General features: G+C 43.6%; 1 protein-coding gene across 6 annotated transcripts in view; it reads left to right on the top strand.

Annotated features, from left to right (window-relative positions):
* The window catches only part of LOC101168352 (transducin-like enhancer protein 3-B), a 31,041-nt gene that overhangs the window by 4,263 nt on the left and 7,844 nt on the right, over positions 1–18,934 (top strand). The window contains exons 5-11 of one of the 6 annotated variants that reach the window (XM_011488064.3): positions 1,115–1,159; positions 8,078–8,140; positions 8,293–8,367; positions 14,448–14,649; positions 15,223–15,281; positions 17,515–17,637; positions 18,743–18,793. In XM_011488064.3, the coding sequence (XP_011486366.1) occupies positions 1,115–1,159; positions 8,078–8,140; positions 8,293–8,367; positions 14,448–14,649; positions 15,223–15,281; positions 17,515–17,637; positions 18,743–18,793 (618 nt within the window). Of the gene's footprint in view, positions 1–1,114; positions 1,160–8,077; positions 8,141–8,292; positions 8,398–14,444; positions 14,650–15,222; positions 15,282–17,514; positions 17,638–18,742; positions 18,794–18,934 lie in introns of all 6 variants that reach the window. The other 5 variants (XM_004066881.4, XM_011488058.3, XM_011488052.3 and 2 more) reach the window with 5 other exon arrangements.

Raw genomic sequence — 18,934 nt, 5'->3', positions numbered from 1 at the left:
ATAGTACTCAATCAGATACCTTCATGAAAGTAGGCGTTTCTCATTGGTCCCCATGTCAAACGCTCAAACATTTGATTGACAGATTCTCCTAAGCCCTCTTTCATTGAAAGGGGTGTGGACTTCCACTCCTAATTATTGAGTGGTTGCCATGGAAATGTTGACTCAGACCGGCTTTCACCAATCACTTCTTACTGATGACGTCTGGATCCAACAACACGCGTCTGCACCGTGAAAAAATAGCAACGGAATTGACTTAATTTAATTGGAGCAGGAAGCAAACGGTTTCTATGGGTGATGTCAAGCACACTTGGTCCAGTTTTCTTTAAAATGAATGCTCTGACGCCGCAAAGATCATAGGTTATGGTGTGAAGTCACATTACTCAATGAAAGTGTCATTTCCAACCCTGTGAATGGAATCGATTTAAAATTCTTCTTGACATCCGATTTCTGATTCAACTAAAATTCGATGTAGTTGTCAAAGCTTCATCCTAAATTTAAACGTTAAATGAAATGAATCCATGGATTCAATGTAGTTCGTGAAGATCGATTCAGGTAGTATACTTTTGAAACCCAGTGTCTTCACAGATGCGTCTCTGCCTGAAGCTTTTCGGTGCAAATTTCCCCGTAAAACGACAAGAAAGGATGTTCTTTATCTGATGGGTGGTAAACTCCCCTCAAAGTTTTTTCTTCAGATATCATCAACAGAAGGTGTTTGAGAAACAAACCCTTTACTTGTATTGGTTGGAGGTGGGTGGTGCGTGCGTGGGGGATGCTTAACTTGGTGCAAGCACTTCCTAATGGTGTGGTTTTGGTGCAAATGTGGGCAGTTGCATGCAAAAGTAAACAATCAGTATACTGTGGCAGCAAAGAGAACAGCTCTTTGCATAGGGTTTGCGGTGTTTGTTTTTTGAAGTCTGGAACAACGTCACAGCAGTGGTGCAGTACTTTTTCTGCCCCTTGCAGCACAGACATGTCATGTTTTAGGTCGAAAAAAAGCGCTTTTTTGGAAGTGTCCCCATTATAAACTAATATCAGTCTTTTATAGGTCTGCTTAGAACTGAAAGTCATGATTGGAATGGATGTTTATGTTTTGCCTTTTCCTCTCTTTTTACAGTACTATGAAATGTCCTACGGGCTCAACATTGAGATGCACAAACAGGTATGTAGGCATATCAGAGACGGTCTGTGTACAGCCAAAATAATCTTGTTTTCCCGCCCCCAGTCTTGGAGGACTGTAAACACAGGCACACATGCATGCATGCATACCTGACCTCAGTGTCTACCCTTTTTCCTAAATGCCTTTGGGAAGTGTACACATGCTGGCTTCCTGAAGTGAAAACGCTGACAGGCTAAACAACGCTAAGGGCACACTGCCTGATGGGGATGGTTTGATAAGATTAAAGTGAAGTATTTGGCAGACTGAGTGAGACGGAGGGTGTTTTTGAGTGTTTTTTGTCCTTGTGAGCATGCACGCTTTCCTGTTCTGCATCCTTAATGCTAGTCTGTTTGAGATAAGTGGGCCCCAATGCAGGCCTGCAGTGGATTTCAGGGGGTGGACGTTCACAGGTTCCATTCACAGCACAAACACAGCCGAGTCTGTAGAAGCATGAAGGGAACATGGGTAGAGAACACAATCAAAACATTTTAGCTCTAAATATAGCAGCTGCATGTCACAACAGGGAGGTTTTTATTTTTGCTTTTTTTTTTGGTTTTGTTTTGTTTAACCACATTTCCTGTCCCAAGAAATGCAGGCAGGAAGCCTATTCTGGAGATCAGGTTTGCTGTAATTTAAGTTTATTTGAATCAACTCCACTCATTGATTCTCTGATTAAGATGCTTTATTTCTGCATCCCAGAACTTTCCAAACTGTCTGAGAACAGGATTTTTGGTTCCAAAACTACAGCCATGTGAACACTGGGCGTTTGTTGAAGTAGGCGCTAAATGCATGTTGTTGAACGTCCTTATAGCCCATGGTGGTCACATTGTGTCCGCCACCAGTTGGAATAGTCTTGGTGCAAAAAGTTAAAGCGGTGCAAATCTCATGAATCTTGCTCAGGCTTTTTCCTAAAGGAGATGTCATTCAACCATCAGTACCAACTCTGAGTCCCTGATTCATCAAAGTTTGACCTGGTTCAACTTGCAAAGTACATATAAATTTTTTTGTATGTAGAGCCTGAAAACAGTCTTAAAACTTACGCTAGAGTATTTAATGGGGAAACCCAAAACGCAGGTTTACAAAGACTTTTCATGTGAAGTGGTCACTTGAAGGCGCGTTGCCCAGGTCGGTGTGAACGTAGCCTTAGATGTCTGGATGTATTTGGCATCTTATCTGGAGTATGTGCTTGTAGACAGGATCAGCAGATAAAATATCATCATGTCGGCCATAATCTGCTTGCTGGCTTTACTTGGATTACTTTCCTGCTGATCCTACGTTGACTGCAGACTCCACGGTCCTAAACGAGAAGCCGCTCCTATCAAATAATCAAATTGCACCTTTGAACACCTGAACAGATTACCTGTTGGGACGCGGCCGGGGGCCGACTCGGGAGCAGTGATTCATTCTGTTCGCTCATGAAAGCTCCAAACAAAGGCGGCGTGATTTCCAGACGCCTCTCTTATCTTCTTTTCTTCTTCATTTAAATCTCATTCACACCTGCCTCACATTTGCTTGCTTGGTTTTCCCTTTTCCACCCCACCCCTGTGTGTTCTCCCCCTTTTCCTCCTGCCCTCCCCCACATTCACCCCAGCGGTGTGGCATGAAAGACGGCCCCGGAGTCATTACTTGTGTGATGTTATGCATGCGAGTGGGAGTGAGTACCGTAAGAGAGGAGGACGTAACGTGGTTGGGTGGAGGCTCCCCGGGTTAATGGCATCAGTGGGAGGGTGACCCTGTCGGAACAGCGCAGCGCTTTGCAATTCATCAGGTGAAAGGCGTTGTGTTTTGTGCTTATCGTGGAGGTAAACCCGCCTGCCTCCTTCACGTCCTCAAGTGTTTTCTGTCAGACACTTAACAGGAGTAGGGGGGCAGTGGTGAGGGGGAGGAGCCCACTGTGGCGGTACAGGAAAGGTGCAGGGAGAGGAGAGGCTCAGGAGTAAATGGGTTAATCGACTTGTCCTGTGCAACTCCTTTGTTTGTCAGAAAGCCCAGTGGAGGCCGGCCTGAATAATGCATGAGTTCTGCCATTCTCCTCCGTTCTACCCGCCTACCGTTCCCGTCGAACCAGTGTTTGTGATGACATCCACCCGCGGTAAACAGACCGCTGCCTTTGTTGTTGGTGTGGCAGAAGGAGGGCCGGATTACGGAAGGCTGGCGTTTTACTTTGCTCAAATGAAAGGCTTAATATACAAATATTTTGAATCGACTTTATCCCAAACAAACCGGGTTTAAAGGGAAGCAAAGGGTTTGCACACACAGATGTATGACTACAGGAATTGTCTTCTCAAGCAAACTGCAGTTCAGAGATCCAGCAGACGCTCGGCCTCCCCATCGCTGCTGCCGCACTGAACGGCTGCTCTGAAAGGGATCTGTGTCTCTGCCGAGAGGTAATTTGTTTTGACAGTGTCTCTTTCGATGGCGGGGTGGAGGTATTCACCCTCGCTTGCTGTCAATAAGTGATTTTAATTAGCGCAGCTCATTAGGCCGCCTCAGCAACATGCCCTGCTGACTGCCGTGAGGGTGGGGTGGGGGCTGCTTTGTTTTTCACCACCCCTTGCTCTCTGTTGCGGCGGCTGTTTATCTCTTGGGCACCTGCCTGTTCTCGGATGTTAACCGTCTCCTCGGAAAATGCTGGGCAGAGTGAAGAAAAACAACAAACCCAAGAACATTGAGGAGGATTTTGAAAGCGCAGACATCTTTTGTTTCTCCTTAGTTAGCCTTTTTGTGCGTTCAGTTGTGTGTGTGTGTGTGTGTGTGTGTGTGTGCCCATCAACTTCCTCACTTGTAATAAGTGAAGGAAAGGGAGAAAATGCTTTATCAAGGAGAATCCTGTCTGTTTCCTGGAGGAAGAGGGTGAAAGGAGCACACAGAAGGGAAGGAGCAACGGAGCTCGAGCAAATGAATAATTTATACAGGATTCCTGGAATTGTTTGCCAAGGTGATGATGGTCTATCTGTCTCAAAGCCAAAACAAACTGAAAAGGAGAACACACACACTGCCTCTCAGGAGAGGAGCAGGAGGTTACTGCAGCCTGGGAGATATACGCTTTATTTTGATATGCAGGCTGGAGTAGCTGCTGAGTTTTACTGAATTATTGCCTGGGTGTGTCCTTAAAGACCCACTCGGATGAAAGTCCTGTTTTTGGTGGTTTTAACATGTTTTTGTGGCATTTTTCTAATGATGTATATAGAGAAATGAGCTTTAGATAACATTTCTGAGTATGTCTTTATTCAAATTGTGAATCAGGAGCAGACACAAAAATGGTTTTTGAAAAAGATCGTGTTTGTGATGTAGAAAATACAGTAGGTGGGCCACAAGCCCCCTGCTCTGCTCCATTCTGATGCATCCACTTGCAGACAAATAGATCCATGTACGTCTTTGTTTTGCTCATCTGAGCTGGTATCTGACCTGGAACTGTACGGCTGGGCAGCTCCAATATAGACACGTTTTTAGATTTTGACTTCATAATCATAATTAAAAGACCATTGGGAACACTTTTACAATGGACCAAAGGTGATCAGAGAGCGACTTTAAACAGTGCTTAATGTGTGCGTACAGATAAATGTGACGTGGTCCAAAAAAAGTGAAGTATGAAGAAATCCACCTGATACCTCTGGCTCTGAAGAAACTATGTGCAATCTATTTGAAAATGGTGCATTGATGGATTCCTCACAGGAAAACGCATCACTTACTTTGTGTCAGGTGTTTGAGCTGAAAATGGAAGGACATGCACAATACTCTTTATGCAACTGTAATGAATAAGATGCCTCTAAGTGACTCAGTCTCTTCTCCTCTGGCTGAAACACAATTCCCAAACGGACATTTCAGACACACACACCCACACACACATATATCACTTGTTTTCCTGGCCAATTGAATCCTCATCAGGGACCATGCTCTCAACGCCAGGGCTAATGCCTGAAGCGACGAACAGCCAAATGGCTTTCAGTGCACCATTGAGAGAGCGTTTCAGTGGAGAGAGCCTCTCCAAGCTCATGGTGCACCAAGACAATGCTGAGTACCTGTAATTGTGGAGCTGCAGTGAAAGCTGCTGCTGCTGCCTCAAAATGTTCCTTTTTCAGTAGCTTTAAGTGATTTAAGTCTTTCTCATTTAGACGGTCAATGCACTGTCTAAAGGGGTGATCACTCAGAGTGGACAAATTTTAAAGAAAGATTGAAGCTACCTTCACACCGGGCATGTGACGTGGATTCAAGAATGCAGTTTTGAACAGGCGTTTAGCCCATGGTCCTGTTCAACAGCTGAGCAGACAGATGAGAGCTGAAAGCTTCTTGTGTTGGACATATTTTACTGTTACAATAGGGGTTATGAAACATTTGACACACTAGGTGTGTATTCAAATAAACCCCTTCTGTAATTTAGGCTAAACTTTATTTATCTTACTCATATCTGTAACAGTCTTTTGTTGGAGCAAATGGAAAAGAAAATAAAGGGAAGAAGAGAGAGGGATGTCTGGGGGGTAGGAGGGTGATTAAACAGGAGGGGGGGTAGAACTGTGATGCGGCATAAGGCAACAAGTTGCTGGATGTTTACAATCATTACAGTCAGGTTTAAAAGTAATACAAATCCAAAAAGGGGGGTGGGGACTTCTTCATGATCAATTTTCAAATGGTTGGCACTTCCGTGACTGAAAAGGAACGCCATCCCTTCAGTACCAAATCTGAGTCCCTGATTGGTCAAAGCTCATCTTGGTTTAACTTAACATGTGTTCAATGTCCATGCGTTTTATACATAGAGCCTGGAAACTTACTGCTTATTTGCAAGGGTTTTGAACTTGGACGCCCAAAACGCACATTACGGAGGGCGGTGTGAACGTAGATGTATTTAGCATCTTATCTGGAGTATGTGCTCTTAGACATAATCAGCAGATAAAATATCATCACGTCTGCTATAATCTGCTTGCTGGCTTTACTTGGATTACTCTCCTGTTGATCCCACATTGACTGCAGACTCCACAGTCGTAAACAAGATGCCGCTCCTATCAAAATGAACACCTCAACAGATTACCTGTTGGGATGTGATTTATGACCGACTCAGGCACGTAGAGCCCAAAAATGGTCTTGTGACTGTGCGTAGCAACTTTTGAAGGCAGAGTGTTGATCGTGGAAGCCCGAAACACGCATGGTAGACGCTAAAAAGCACGTTGCTGAGGGCGATGTGTGCGTAGCTTGAGTTATCTGACGACGCCTAAGTCACATCCACACTCTGTTTAATGTTGTTGAATGTTCATGTTTGAGTAGATGGACAATGTTGTGTATGAAACAGTGGTATTTCATCTCCAAATATGTTAACTTGGGGCTCACGTCTACATGAAGTGCACGATTTGGTACCATTTGACCCCTTTTCCTCACGGAATGCATAAGAATTATATGAATGTTCAAATTGTGACTCCAAAGTAGTGATTTTCTTTGAGGAAATGAGTGCCTCTCTGAGTGATGGAGGGCTTGTAATTTTGTGTCTGAAATAGTAGAGTGGATCGACATACTGCTGCTTCCACAATTTCTGAGCCTCTGTCTTTTCCAGTCATTTCCATGGAGGCGGTGAAACGCCGAGAAATGCTTACCCTTAACCATGCGTCATTGTATACCCCCCCCCCCCCCCTTCTAATGATGATGCTTTATGAGTCCCCACAGACTCCTCACCCCTTCTCTGTGTCAGCCCCCCTCCCCCTCCACCCCTCCTCTCTGTTATCCCTCATTAATTTTCGTTGCCGATCAGATCGACAAGCTGAAAATTCAATTTAATGACCTGCTTCTGTGCGGCGTCTAATGTGATTTTACAGGCTGTTCTGGTCAGAGCCTGAACCCAATTTACATAACGATAAGCCATGCCAGATACCGTTGCCCCAGCAACAGAAGAGGACTAAGATGAGAAGGGGAGAGAAGGGAGGGCAGAGAGGGGTGGGGATTAGCATTGTAGGGGTGCGAAGACGCTTTTGGAGGATGGGGAGAGCGAAGCCACAGTGGGCTCTGAGGTCAGGCGGGGGTTGTGAGATAATGCCTGACAGGCCAGCAAGGGTCTGCCCCCACCTTGGCTTTTCTCCTTTTCCTATTTCCCGCCCCTCCCATTCAAGTAGGGGTTGTGCAGAGATTTGCTGGCACCTCCTGACATCCCCCCCCCCGTCCACCCCGTCCACCCCACCCTCCTTCTGTTCACAGTGAAACAGGGTTACGGGAATAAGGCTGGAGTGCAGCAGCGCATAAAATGGCGGGAAGGATGTCTTTAACCCTCACACACCTACCGGGCCTCCACCCCTAATCTCTCAGAATCAATTAGTTCACCTCTCTGGGTTCAGTCAAACCACATTACTTTGGCATCCCGTCAGATGGTTTCACTTTCCTGTCCAACCCCACAAACCTAATTCGTCCTCTTTTATTCTTTTTTCCACTTTTGTGCTCACCTCCTCCTGCTGCTCGTCTTCATCAACTTCTTGGAGGGTGTAGACTTTAAAAAACAAGGAAAGAAAGGCTTGTGCACAATGTCTGGGGAGCAGCAATTGCAGGAGATGGGTATCCATTTGTCCAAATGCAGAGATCCAAAGTGCTCCATGTGCATCCAGCTCAGCAGGATCGTCTTACTCTGCCAGCTAATATTTTGTGGTCAATAAAGAAGCATCTGATAGACTGGGCCCCGAGTTAACCTATCTGCTTCAACTTGCCCCACCTCACTTTTTTTTGAATCGTCGTTATAAAGAGACCAGATGGTCCTCGCATATTTTAGCCTTTTAATGAAATAAGGCCTAATGGAGCCAGTGGAGAAAGGGTTTGTTCCAAGGTGGCCTCAGTTTAGTCAGGCGTCAGTTTTGTACTCGAATGGCCTCTGCAAACAGGATGCTTTGATATTTATTAAAGCACTTAATTACAGTGTTGGTTTAATATTTATTCATTTGTTCTCTCCCACAGACTGAGATTGCCAAACGCCTGAATGCAATTCTGGCACAGATCATGCCATTTTTGTCACAAGAGGTGAGTATCGACAACCAAACTGCATCATATGACCAGACTTGCATTGTTCTTTTTTCTTTTTTTTGCCAAGAAAGTTCAGCAGATGTCTCTTTAATAAACCAGAGTCATTACACACAGAGGAAAGAGACCTCATGTTTGATTGTGTCCTGCAGCATCAACAGCAGGTGGCTCAAGCTGTTGAGCGGGCCAAGCAGGTGACCATGACTGAGCTGAATGCTATCATCGGGGTACGTGGACTTCCCAATCTGCCTCTGACTGTGTGTATACCCCCTTTCTTCTTTTATTTGACCTGTGGACGGGGGCAAAGCTGCATGCAGTGAGGAGGACCGGCACTCTGCTGCATATAGTCTTAATACTCAATATAGTCTCACCATCTTAATACCGTTGGTTAAAGACCCACTCCGATAAATGTTATGTGTTTGGTGTTTTTTAACATGTACGTGTGCCCTTTTTTTCTGATGATGGAGGACATGTGTAAAGAAAATTGAGATCAAATTAGCTTTTCCGATCATTTCTTTATTATTATTTATGTGAATCAGGAGCAGTTAAAAAAATGCCAATTGAAGTAGAGCGTATTTGGTATGTAGAAAATAGACCTGGCAGGCGTAAGCTCCATTCATCTAGATCCATGTACGTCTTTGTTTTCCTGAGCTGGCATCTGGCTCAGTGCTGTACGCCTGGACAGCTCTGATATTGCTCGCCATTTTTGTTGCACAGCTAATGTTAGGTTGGGGGTGTGAGGGGCGAGCATGTAAATAGAGAGCTCTCAGCAATGGGGAGAGGAAGAGGGGAGGCGGGGTTGCTCCATTCCGACAGGCCCGCCCCCAACCACACCATAGGAAATGATTTGGTTTTTCAAAACGCTTTTAGAATAAATAATCGGAGTGGGTTTTTAAGAAATAATTCCAAAATGAGATTTAAAGACATCCTAGTGTGCTGTCGTGTAAGCCGTCTTTCACTTCATTTGTAGCATTTAAACAGAACACATGCTAGTATGGTCTCATGGCCTCCTCACTTGTGCAGACTTGTCCCCGTCTGCAGTTATTTATGACGTTTTGAGTTAACAATGTTTGCAATGCTGTGTCAACATGGTGTTCACAATTCTGAAGCCTGTAATTGTTGGTTAGCCCTGACCTGTCAACACAGAGAAGTGTTCCCAACTGCAGTTCTGCTCAGATTTTTCCTCCTTTTGTGCAACCGTCAAAGAACATCTAATGTACAGCAGCACAGTCCAGACTGAGATCAAATCACAGGCTTGGTCAGGTTTCACTCTGGCTAGCCTTTAATTATATTAAAGGTTCCGGCCAACAGGCGTACCTCTGCCTCTGACCCACTAGCAGTAGGCATTAAAGCAGTCGAGTCACGACAAGTGTTGACTGCAGCACAGACAAGAGCAACATTGAGGAACTTTGCAGGTACCGAACAAGAACGCTGTAAAAGATGAAATATTTAGGCACAGGTTCACGCTGTGTCAGCACAGTATGCAAAGCAGAAAAAGCTCTTGTTTTTGCTTGGAGTGTTCGCTCGTTATTCCCCCGAGGTTACAATACCTGCTCATGTCAAGTCATGTCAATCATCAAAGGCTTTGTTTGTGTGTTTTTATTGCTTTGTTGCTAAAGAACAGCAAGTTGTTCATTTAAAAAAAGCTTTATATTCATTTAAATCTACCAGATTTAATCTTTTGTTTTTTAAAAATATGTTACCAGCGTTCAAAGACCCATTTCGTCTCCATTACGTTGTTTGTAGGTCTTTGAAATAAAGATTTTTCACATCTCATAGCTTTATTCTTCTTATTGGTCTGTCCACTAAAAAGTCTCCTGGATAGTTCAGCCATGTCTCTCATACTGCATTATCTTTCACTTGAATGACAGATTTTCATCAATCCAGACTTTCAAAATAATTAGCTTTAATTTTCCCAGCTGTAATTCAATTCAATTCAAATTTATTTCTATAGCCCAAATTCACAACAACAGTCGTCTGGATCAGCTGTAAAGGTGTCCAACTAGTTTACCTATTTTATTTAAACAGCCCAAACCTGGCTTCCTCTACAACTCTGGATCATTCATCTTTGTTGTATCGGTAAGGTTAGATTGGGGTTGTGAGGGGCTGTTAGCTTGCGGGAGAAAGTGTAAACAAAGGCATGATGGGAAATGAGCAGAGGCTTACTTCCGCGCCAACAGTCCCAGCCACAATTTTGAGGCAAATTTCAAAGGAACTACTGCCTCTCGTTAGAAATTGTCCTAGAAAAGGACAGACCTTTTGATTTATGGCTAAAAACGGCACAAACATAATTAAAAGACATAAAGATGATCAGAGTTTGGCTTTAAAGTCTACCATCTTGTTTTGTGTTTGTTGTATTTGTGTACCACCTCTAGGGATGGGCCCATTCCATTTTTGGCCGATACCAGTAACTAGGGCTGCACAATATGAAGAAAACTCACGATATGCGATATTAGTAATTAATACTGCGATAACGATATAATTTGCGGTATATAAACAATTAGCAAAACAAACAAAAATATTATTCCCATTCTTTTACAACAGCTTAAAAATTACACTACAAATGACCCTTGTTGACATAGGAGGCGAACATACAACATAATAAGGCGCCATCCGATTAGTTAACAACGTGAAGGGGTCCATCTGATTGGTCAAATGCAAAAAGGGATTCTTTCAATCCATTAAACACTTCAAGCTGCCATAAGATTGTTTGGCCACATCTAAGGTAACCATTTATTGCAAATTTGCTGTCTTTTGCGATATGCATATTGCACAGCTTGATATTGCGATAACGATAAATTTGCGGTATATTGTGCAGGCCTACCCGTAACCAATATTTTCCCTGCAACTGTGGCTGATAGCCAATATTTGCTGATACCAATATTTAAGCGTCTGCAATAACATAAAGTTTAGATTTCTGTTTTGTGTCTTTATTAGAAATGCCCCACTTTTCTTTTAGTGTACAATCACACTGTACTTGACCTTTTTAACATACAGCAAAGGATCTCATAGGAACAAGTATCACTTTAAACCGTATCTGAAAATTTGTCTGTAAGCATTCAGACCATTTATTGAATATTGGACATAACTGTAAACCATAAGCTCCCCATTGCCAGGGATCTATTAGGAACAACATGTATCCTTATCCAAAATAACATTTATCTGAAAACAGTCAATTACTGACTGACTGTAAACATAAGCCTCCAAATCTATCAGGAACAAGTATGGATTTAAAAAAAAAAAGTCAGAAAAGTATCAATAGATTTTTAAATATTGGACCAATACCGAAAATCTCCATTTATGCGTATATCAGGCGATACCGACACTGGCCCCGATATATCGCTCATCCCTAACCACAACAACCTCTTCGTGTTCTATGTGGATATGCACGCCTGCTCTCCGAAGTTAGCTTTTTCTGCAGCGCTAGCAAAGACTATCAAGTAATTCCCGGATCGTATAGTCAGATGAGTTTGTGTTTAGAATGGGTCTCTTGGCTGAATAGTTGGTTGTTTCAGTGGATCAATGATCAGATGTGACTTTGGTGTTCTTCCTAAACCAGCAGCTGCCAGCTGATCAGGCCTCTTTGTGCTCACAGAGACTGTTTTGGATTGAGCTTGTTCTATATCTGTAAAGAAAGATGTCTTTTTTTTTTAAGACAAAGCACATGCACATGTTTTGGTTTCAATGGCAGCTTGGGATATTGTCCGTCTGAGTGAAGTAACAGATTTGTCTGAACCCTGCCTTTACTTTTCCTGAAAATAAAACAGGATGGCAGAAGGAAACATGATAAACCGCAGAAGATGTTGCGAGGCACCGCGGGTAACGTGGAGATTATTGCCAGACTTATTAAGCCAGTCTGCCAGCTAGTTTATGCTGGTTCTGTTGATGCTTGTTCCACCTGACAGTAGCGTTCTGCAGGGAGTCAGCTTCGCCTAGTTAACTTTAATTGCCTGTTTCCTGTGGAAGTTGTCTGAGCTGCTGCGGCTTTTACACATAATGAAAAAGATAAGTGTGAAAGAAAGCTAGCTCTTTATCCATGAATATTGAATTGGAAGCAATTTATTTTCTTTTTTTTTTTTTTCCCCTCCCTCCTCCTCCTCCCCTCGCAGCTCCTTTCTCTGGTCTGTCCGCTCCTCAGCCATAGCTCGCTAATGAGGCTCCTTGATAATGATCCCTGCACGCTTTTCCTCATTAGGCACCCTCAATAGGGACGTCCCTGCCTCGGTCCTTTGCCCACTCTCTGCCGTTCTCCTGTTGTTTTTTTTGTACTCGTGCTTCTCTCCCTCCTCATCTTGTTTTGCCTGCTTCCTCCATTTTTCTTTTTTCTTTTTTTGCTCGCATTTCCTTTTTTCCACAACAAATGGGCTGCTCAGTGCGCCAGCGCAATATCGATTAACAATGCTGACCCTCAGTTGCTTCTATCCATCAGATAAGTCCAGGTCCAGCCTGACATAATGAGCTGCCTGAATAATGACCAGCTGCTTAATAAGCTTTTAAATGTGGTTAGCCGCTAGATATACCCGCATCTAGTGTCTCCATTTTCTGTAATGACTGTATGGATGAGCATATTGGAGTTCTATCCAGGAGCCTGAATAGCAGTCAGTTCTTTTCTTTTTTTCTTTTTGGAGAGGCAGTTGATGGATGTGCTAAGTGTTATTTAACCTTGTTTTAAAGCACTTGCTTCCCTCTTTCCTGAGTGGCTATTTAACTCCTGTCTATCTGCTCTCCCGGCCCTGGCTGCCTCACAGACGTATGGGAGGGTTATGTGTGTTTCCATCGTCTGGGCTGAGCTGTGTTTAGCGTGCACGCTGGGGTTTCTATGGTGTTGAGATGATTGGAGGTTTTTAAGTGTAAACATCAATTTATTTGTTTTTGTTTGAAATGTTTTAATTTGGATTTTCGCACTGGTTTGGTGTGTTGATTGTAGATTGAAGTGTCCTGTACGGCAAGACCGAAAGCATTAGAAACTGACTTCTTTCAGGAAGTGAAAGTTGCAGAAGAAATTGGAGCGTTACTGTTGGGGCTGGGTTGAAAAAAAATCTGTTAAGCTACAAATACACTGGAAATGTGATGCACGTTCATGAACACCATCCTTCATGATCAACGGTTGACAACTTTCATGACTTCAAAAGGACAGCATCCATACGTCACTAACAAATCCAAGTCGCTGGTTGGTCAGTGCTTGGACTTTCATCATGGGTTCAATGGCTGTGCTTTTTGAAAAAAAAAAAAAAGGGCCCAAAAACGGACTTAAAAAGTTACAGTTTTAAACACGGATGCCGAAAATGCGCGTTTACACAGACCTCTCCTTGGAAGTGGACGCCTGAACGCCTGCCGGTGTAAACGTAGCTTTAAGTAAAATCAAATCTTTATTTAGGAGAAAATGCAACATTGATAGATCTAATCCATGAGGCTGTAGTTTATCAGACAAAAGGAAGGTTTCCTGTTTTCAATAATTGCATTAATTAGAGTTCTGTTTTTTGTTTTTTACCCTCATGATGCCTGTTGGTGCAAAACGCATCAAACCACTTCTGCTCCAAACGTATCTAAACTTAGTATCTACCTTAAAGCAAATATACAGTACAGACCAAATGTTTCAGACACACCTTCTCATTCAAATGGATGGGATGGTGAGTTAGTTGATAGTTAATAAGTTAGATAAATTCAGGTGTTAAGAGATCAAGCCACTGCTTGTGTAAAACTTTTTTCATAACCCAAAAAATTAGTTGTAAGAACAGAAATGTGAGAAAAGGACGGATCCCAAATACAATAGTTTTGAAATGGAAGTTGAACTGAATTGTGCACAATACTGAATCCATTCTGTAGTCTGGTTTTTAAACAACAAGCTTGCTGACTAGCTGCTGTACAGAACCCCATCCCTGAGTAGAGACTATTTTTTTTTAAATTCTGTATTTGTTTTTTTCTTTTTCTTTTTTTTCTTGAATCAATCTCAAATTCTTAAGATTTTAAGGAAATACATGGACCAACAGTGAGGTTTTCCCATGCTGAAGTTTGGCAGTATTCCTTCTAACCTCAGATTTTTTTCATTTGAACCTGTTTGTTAAGAGGTGTCTGCTAAATGATGAAATGTGACTGAGATGTCTGCATCACTCAATTCTAGTGATATGGGTTGGAGATATGACTGAAGCACAGTAGTCTTGGATTTGTATCCTATAGTTTGGAAGCTTCAGTGATGATTTCTCTACTGGATGGAGACATGATCTCCTCCACATGCTTTGCCTTTGTGTGGCCTGTCATGGGATATTTTCCCAGCCGACCCACTTGTTGTCTGTTTTGTCTCCAGCAGCAACAGCTTCAGGCTCAGCACCTGTCCCACGCTGCCCACGGTCCCCCGGTCCAGCTGCCTCCTCATCCCTCAGGCCTGCAGCCGCCTGGCCTCCCCCCGGTGACAGGCGCCGGCTCGGGCCTGCTTGCTCTGGGGGCTCTCGGCAGCCAGGCTCACTTGCCTGTTAAAGATGAGAAGAACCACCACGACCTGGAGCACAGAGGTGAGGAGCCCTGCAAGTCACTCAACCTACACGCTGGATTGACTTTCAATCAGACTTCAATAACTGCGTTCAGAGTAACTCTAGAGCTTGTTTGTAACACGTTAGCCACGTTAGAAGCCTTAGCATATTCACGATACCTAGAACTCCCAACCTTGTTTGCAACACGTAAAAAAACCTGGCTGAAAACGCTAAAACAAACGTTACTGCGACTACGCCAACTCCCAACCTGGTTAGTAACGCGTACAAAAACCACAGTCCAACGCCACTACACGTTAACCGCCTTAGTAAATTTACAATAACATGGCGCTCTGTCACATTTTGACAGAGCGCCATGTACCTCTTCAAACTGCTTCAGCGCTCCGGATTATAAAGCGTACTGTTGTATTTTGAAAAACATAAGGCTTTTTAGTGCGCCATATAGTGCAAAAATACAGAATAAATAGCATAAATGATCCAACAATGTAGATTTGTGTGATAGATGGCAGCCAACTCCAGATGAATAGACATTTGCAGTAATGCTGTACAGTCTTAGTTACTCCCATACTAACTTGTGTTTTACTTTCCTCTCTCCTGGTCCCTCATCCTTTCACTCGCCTCTGGTTATCCCTCTAAAAGAACGCGAGACCAGCACGGTATGTTGACTCTGCAACCCTCCATCTTCTCTGCGTTTCTTGACTTTGCCCATTTTGGGCTGACTGTGTTTGCTGATTAGGTGTACTTTACATAAGCTTAAGCCCGCTGTTCAATAGAGATCCATGCTCTCTGTGTAAGAACACACAGGTTTTTGTACTCACGGGGGTATAAGATGACTGAAAGCAAATGAGTTCTGGCCAAATAGGTCAGCAGCATCTAATCCAGGTGGAAAATGACTCCAGCCGCTGGACAGGGATTATTAGTCTGGTAGCTCGTGTAATTCAAAGACAATTAGAAATGACTTTGAGTCTCCTTCACTGTAAATGTAAATGTCATCTCACTTTATTAACCTTCTCCTTTCCTTATAGGGATTGTTATTTACAGCTCTGCCTCCTTGTCTTGGCTGTTTACCCATTTCCTTTGTCTCCTCCTCTGCCATGTGCTGTCCTCATGCGTTCACTTCTCCTCATGTTAAAGTCCCTGTTTATTGGACTGGCTTAAAGCTCTCCGTTAGCTAGAGCGTAACGCTCTGTTGAATCTGCTCCACCAGATTAAGTTCCCACTGAGTGACCATCCTGAATGGGCTCACTCAGGTCAGAAAGGAATCTAGATTCTCCGCCCTTCTCATGTGGTGACGAGCGTCTGCCAGCACTACCTCACCTGATCTCCTCGCCACCCTCCTTCCACTGTTGTTCAGCGCACACACCGTCCTCCTTTTCAGTCCGGCGGAGAGGAGGTGCAGGGTTACCGAGACTAAACAGTCCTTGAAAGGTGTCGGGCCCAGATACAGAGTGTGGAAGATTTTTGTCTTTCTGACAACGTCTTCACACTAAGCCAAAGCAAAACTCTTGGAAGCTGTCTTTTCTGCAACAGTAGCTGAACAAATCTGTGTTTTGGCCTGATGTAGAGCTACAAAGCTGTTGGTTAACCTCAGTGAGGAAAAGGCTGACTCTTTACTTGGTGGCAGAGGAAGGGGCTCTTTCTACAGGAGGCTATAATGTTTTGCCAACAGCCACAGTTGAACAGCCGCTTTCCACTCGTCTTGGCTTCAATCCTCCATTTTTTTTCCCCCCAGCACTTTCCGTTTATTTTCAGCTCATCTTTCGCTTCCTGTCATTTTCAGCTCAGGTGTCGGCCTTCTTTCTGCTTTCTCTCACCACTCATCTCCTCTCCTAATAAAATCAGGGATTTGTCGAGCTGCTTGGAATGTGGGCTGGCCTCGAGGTGTGCTCACCTTGGCTGCCAACCGTTTGGATGTCAGTCTGATTGACAGCGCCACTTCGCCTCGTCAGGCGGCCGAATCTGTGTTTGCAGGCCGTCTGGATTAAAGTAGTCATCCCCTCTCGCCTCTGCTCGATCTCATTGGGCCAAGTTTCTTTCCTGTTTTGCAGCCCCCCCCCAAACTTTGCCACACTCTTTCGTTACTCAGCTGACTAAACCTCTTTCCGTTCCCCCTGACGTTGCTCTTGTATCAGTTTCTGCTTTTTTCTGTCCTCTTGATCATGTTTAAATCCGTTTTCTTTGCCTTGAAACCACACAAAGTTATGGGCTTCACACTAATCAAGTGGCTTTTCAATGTTGTTTTTCTTGACCCAGTCAAGAGTGTTCATACTTAAGTTTAGTTTTTATTTAATGGCCTATTTAGCCTGGAGTTGATTCGCCTCGACAGTCTTCAAGTGTGCAAACATTTCAGGTTTCCTTTGCTTCCACTGTTCAGCAAATCTCCACAGCAGTTTATGCCTTGTCCTCCAGTGTTTCTGTGGGTTTGTGGTTTTGCTCTGCTGCCTCATGTGCTTCCTTTGCTGTGTTGCTGCTTTGGCAGCAGCCGCAGGGCTCAATGTCCAAAACTTCCTCCTCTGTTGTGCAGAATCTGTCCACCAGGATTTCCCTAATGTTTTACATTTGGCAGTTATTATTTCTGTTCTGACTACAGAAAATATCACAGAACCATCTCCGAAAGCCCTGCTTGGGTTTTATATTATTATTTGTTTTTCTCTGTTGTCCCCATGTATTTACTCTCCACTCGTAGACTTACTTATGAGCTTTTTGACATCTTGCAGTCGACTCTGCAGCTTGCAGTTCAGAAAACAGACGGATTTATTTGCACAAATTTCAGTGTGTTACCCGCTGAAGTCCACTTCCCAAAGCTGACAGAAGCAGCAGTTTTTCTTGTTCACCAGCAGAGTGGAGTTAGGATGATGCTAAGCTAGCCGTGTGTGTTGTTCCCGGCAGAATAACTCGGTGTCGCCGTCAGACAGCCTGCGGGCAGCGAGCGAGAAGCACCGCAGCTCTTCAGACTACGGCCTGGACTCCAAGAAACGCAAAGTGGACGATAAGGACAGCATGAGCAGATATGTGAGTCTTTTTGCTTTGTCTTAGTTTGTTTGGACGCTTGAAAAATATCAGCTTTCCATTTATTCCCCCCCCAAAGTGTAGAAAGTTTTTAAGCAAAATGACCATAACCCTGAAAAAGAAAGGTCAAGTTTAGTGCTGTCATCGTGGGGGTTACCGTTCTAAAAATATTTTGGGACAGAGGAAATCTGTGAAGTAGGATTACTAGAGTTTTAAGACTGTGAAAACCACTCACTACTCTTCGCTTCTCTCAGGAACATTTTCACACTTTTTTCTCTCGTCAGACCTTCATAGAAAATACGTCCTGTATTAGAATTAAAAAGCAAAGATCTGATCGCAATGAAGATTTATGAAACTCTGGCAAACTGAACCAATTCTGTACAGGAGAGAGGGCATGGAGGGGGTTGATTGACAAGGTCTACAGCCAATCAGGACGCAGAACACAGTATGCTGTTAAAAAAAAAAAAAAGCATGTAAAATTGCACTGAAAAAATCAGCGAAACAATGAGACTGCAAAATGTCAACTGCAATACAGCGAGGGAAAAAAACGATCTAATCATTTGTGTTTCTATTTCAATTTCCTCAAAGTAGCTGGAGATAATATTAAACTGTAGGAAATAAGTTCCCAATAAGTCCCTCTGAATAAACACCAGAGCTTTGGCTCCAATGGTTTTTCTTTCTACTACCATAACTCTTCAACTGTTTACCTGGCAGATTGCGAGGCTGACAAAAGCAGCCGTGCGCCGATACGCAACAGTTTATAGTAGTGAAGTGTTTCTGCCATGGATGTCAATCAGCTGGTTCTGTTGTGGAGCAAAGCGGCTTTCCGTGGTTCTGCAACACGCGGCAGAATCCGCTGAGTCACATTGTTCATATGAACGGTCGAGGAATTACGGAGTGTCAAAGAGCGTGTTGTATTTAGGCGACATTTTTGGTATTAAAGGGATAAACAGTCAAACATTGTAATAATCTGTTTTAAACATGTGTCTGTACATGGAGGAAGTAACTGCTTCAGCTGTCTGTTTATCTCTTAATTTGATCTGGTTTCTGGACGGTTCAGAAACCGACCCGTCCCTTTTACTGTTTCAAATTGGACCTTCTGTTGCAGGACAGCGACGGAGACAAGAGCGATGACTTGGTGGTGGATGTTTCTAACGAGGTAAGGCGCCGTTTGAAGGAGCACTTCCACATCCTTCAGTGTGATGGCAGCACAGGAAACCAGACAGGGTTCTTGCTTTGTGTGTGGAGGCTTTGACACCTCTCTCAGTGTTGACAAAAAGTCTGTCATAATATTGGTTGT

Source organism: Oryzias latipes, chromosome 3, assembly GCF_002234675.1.
Source record: "Oryzias latipes chromosome 3, ASM223467v1".
Classification (NCBI taxonomy): Eukaryota; Metazoa; Chordata; class Actinopteri; order Beloniformes; family Adrianichthyidae; genus Oryzias; species Oryzias latipes.
The sequence above is the reverse complement of the archived record's forward strand: the minus strand, read 5'-3'. Positions and strand labels throughout refer to the sequence as shown.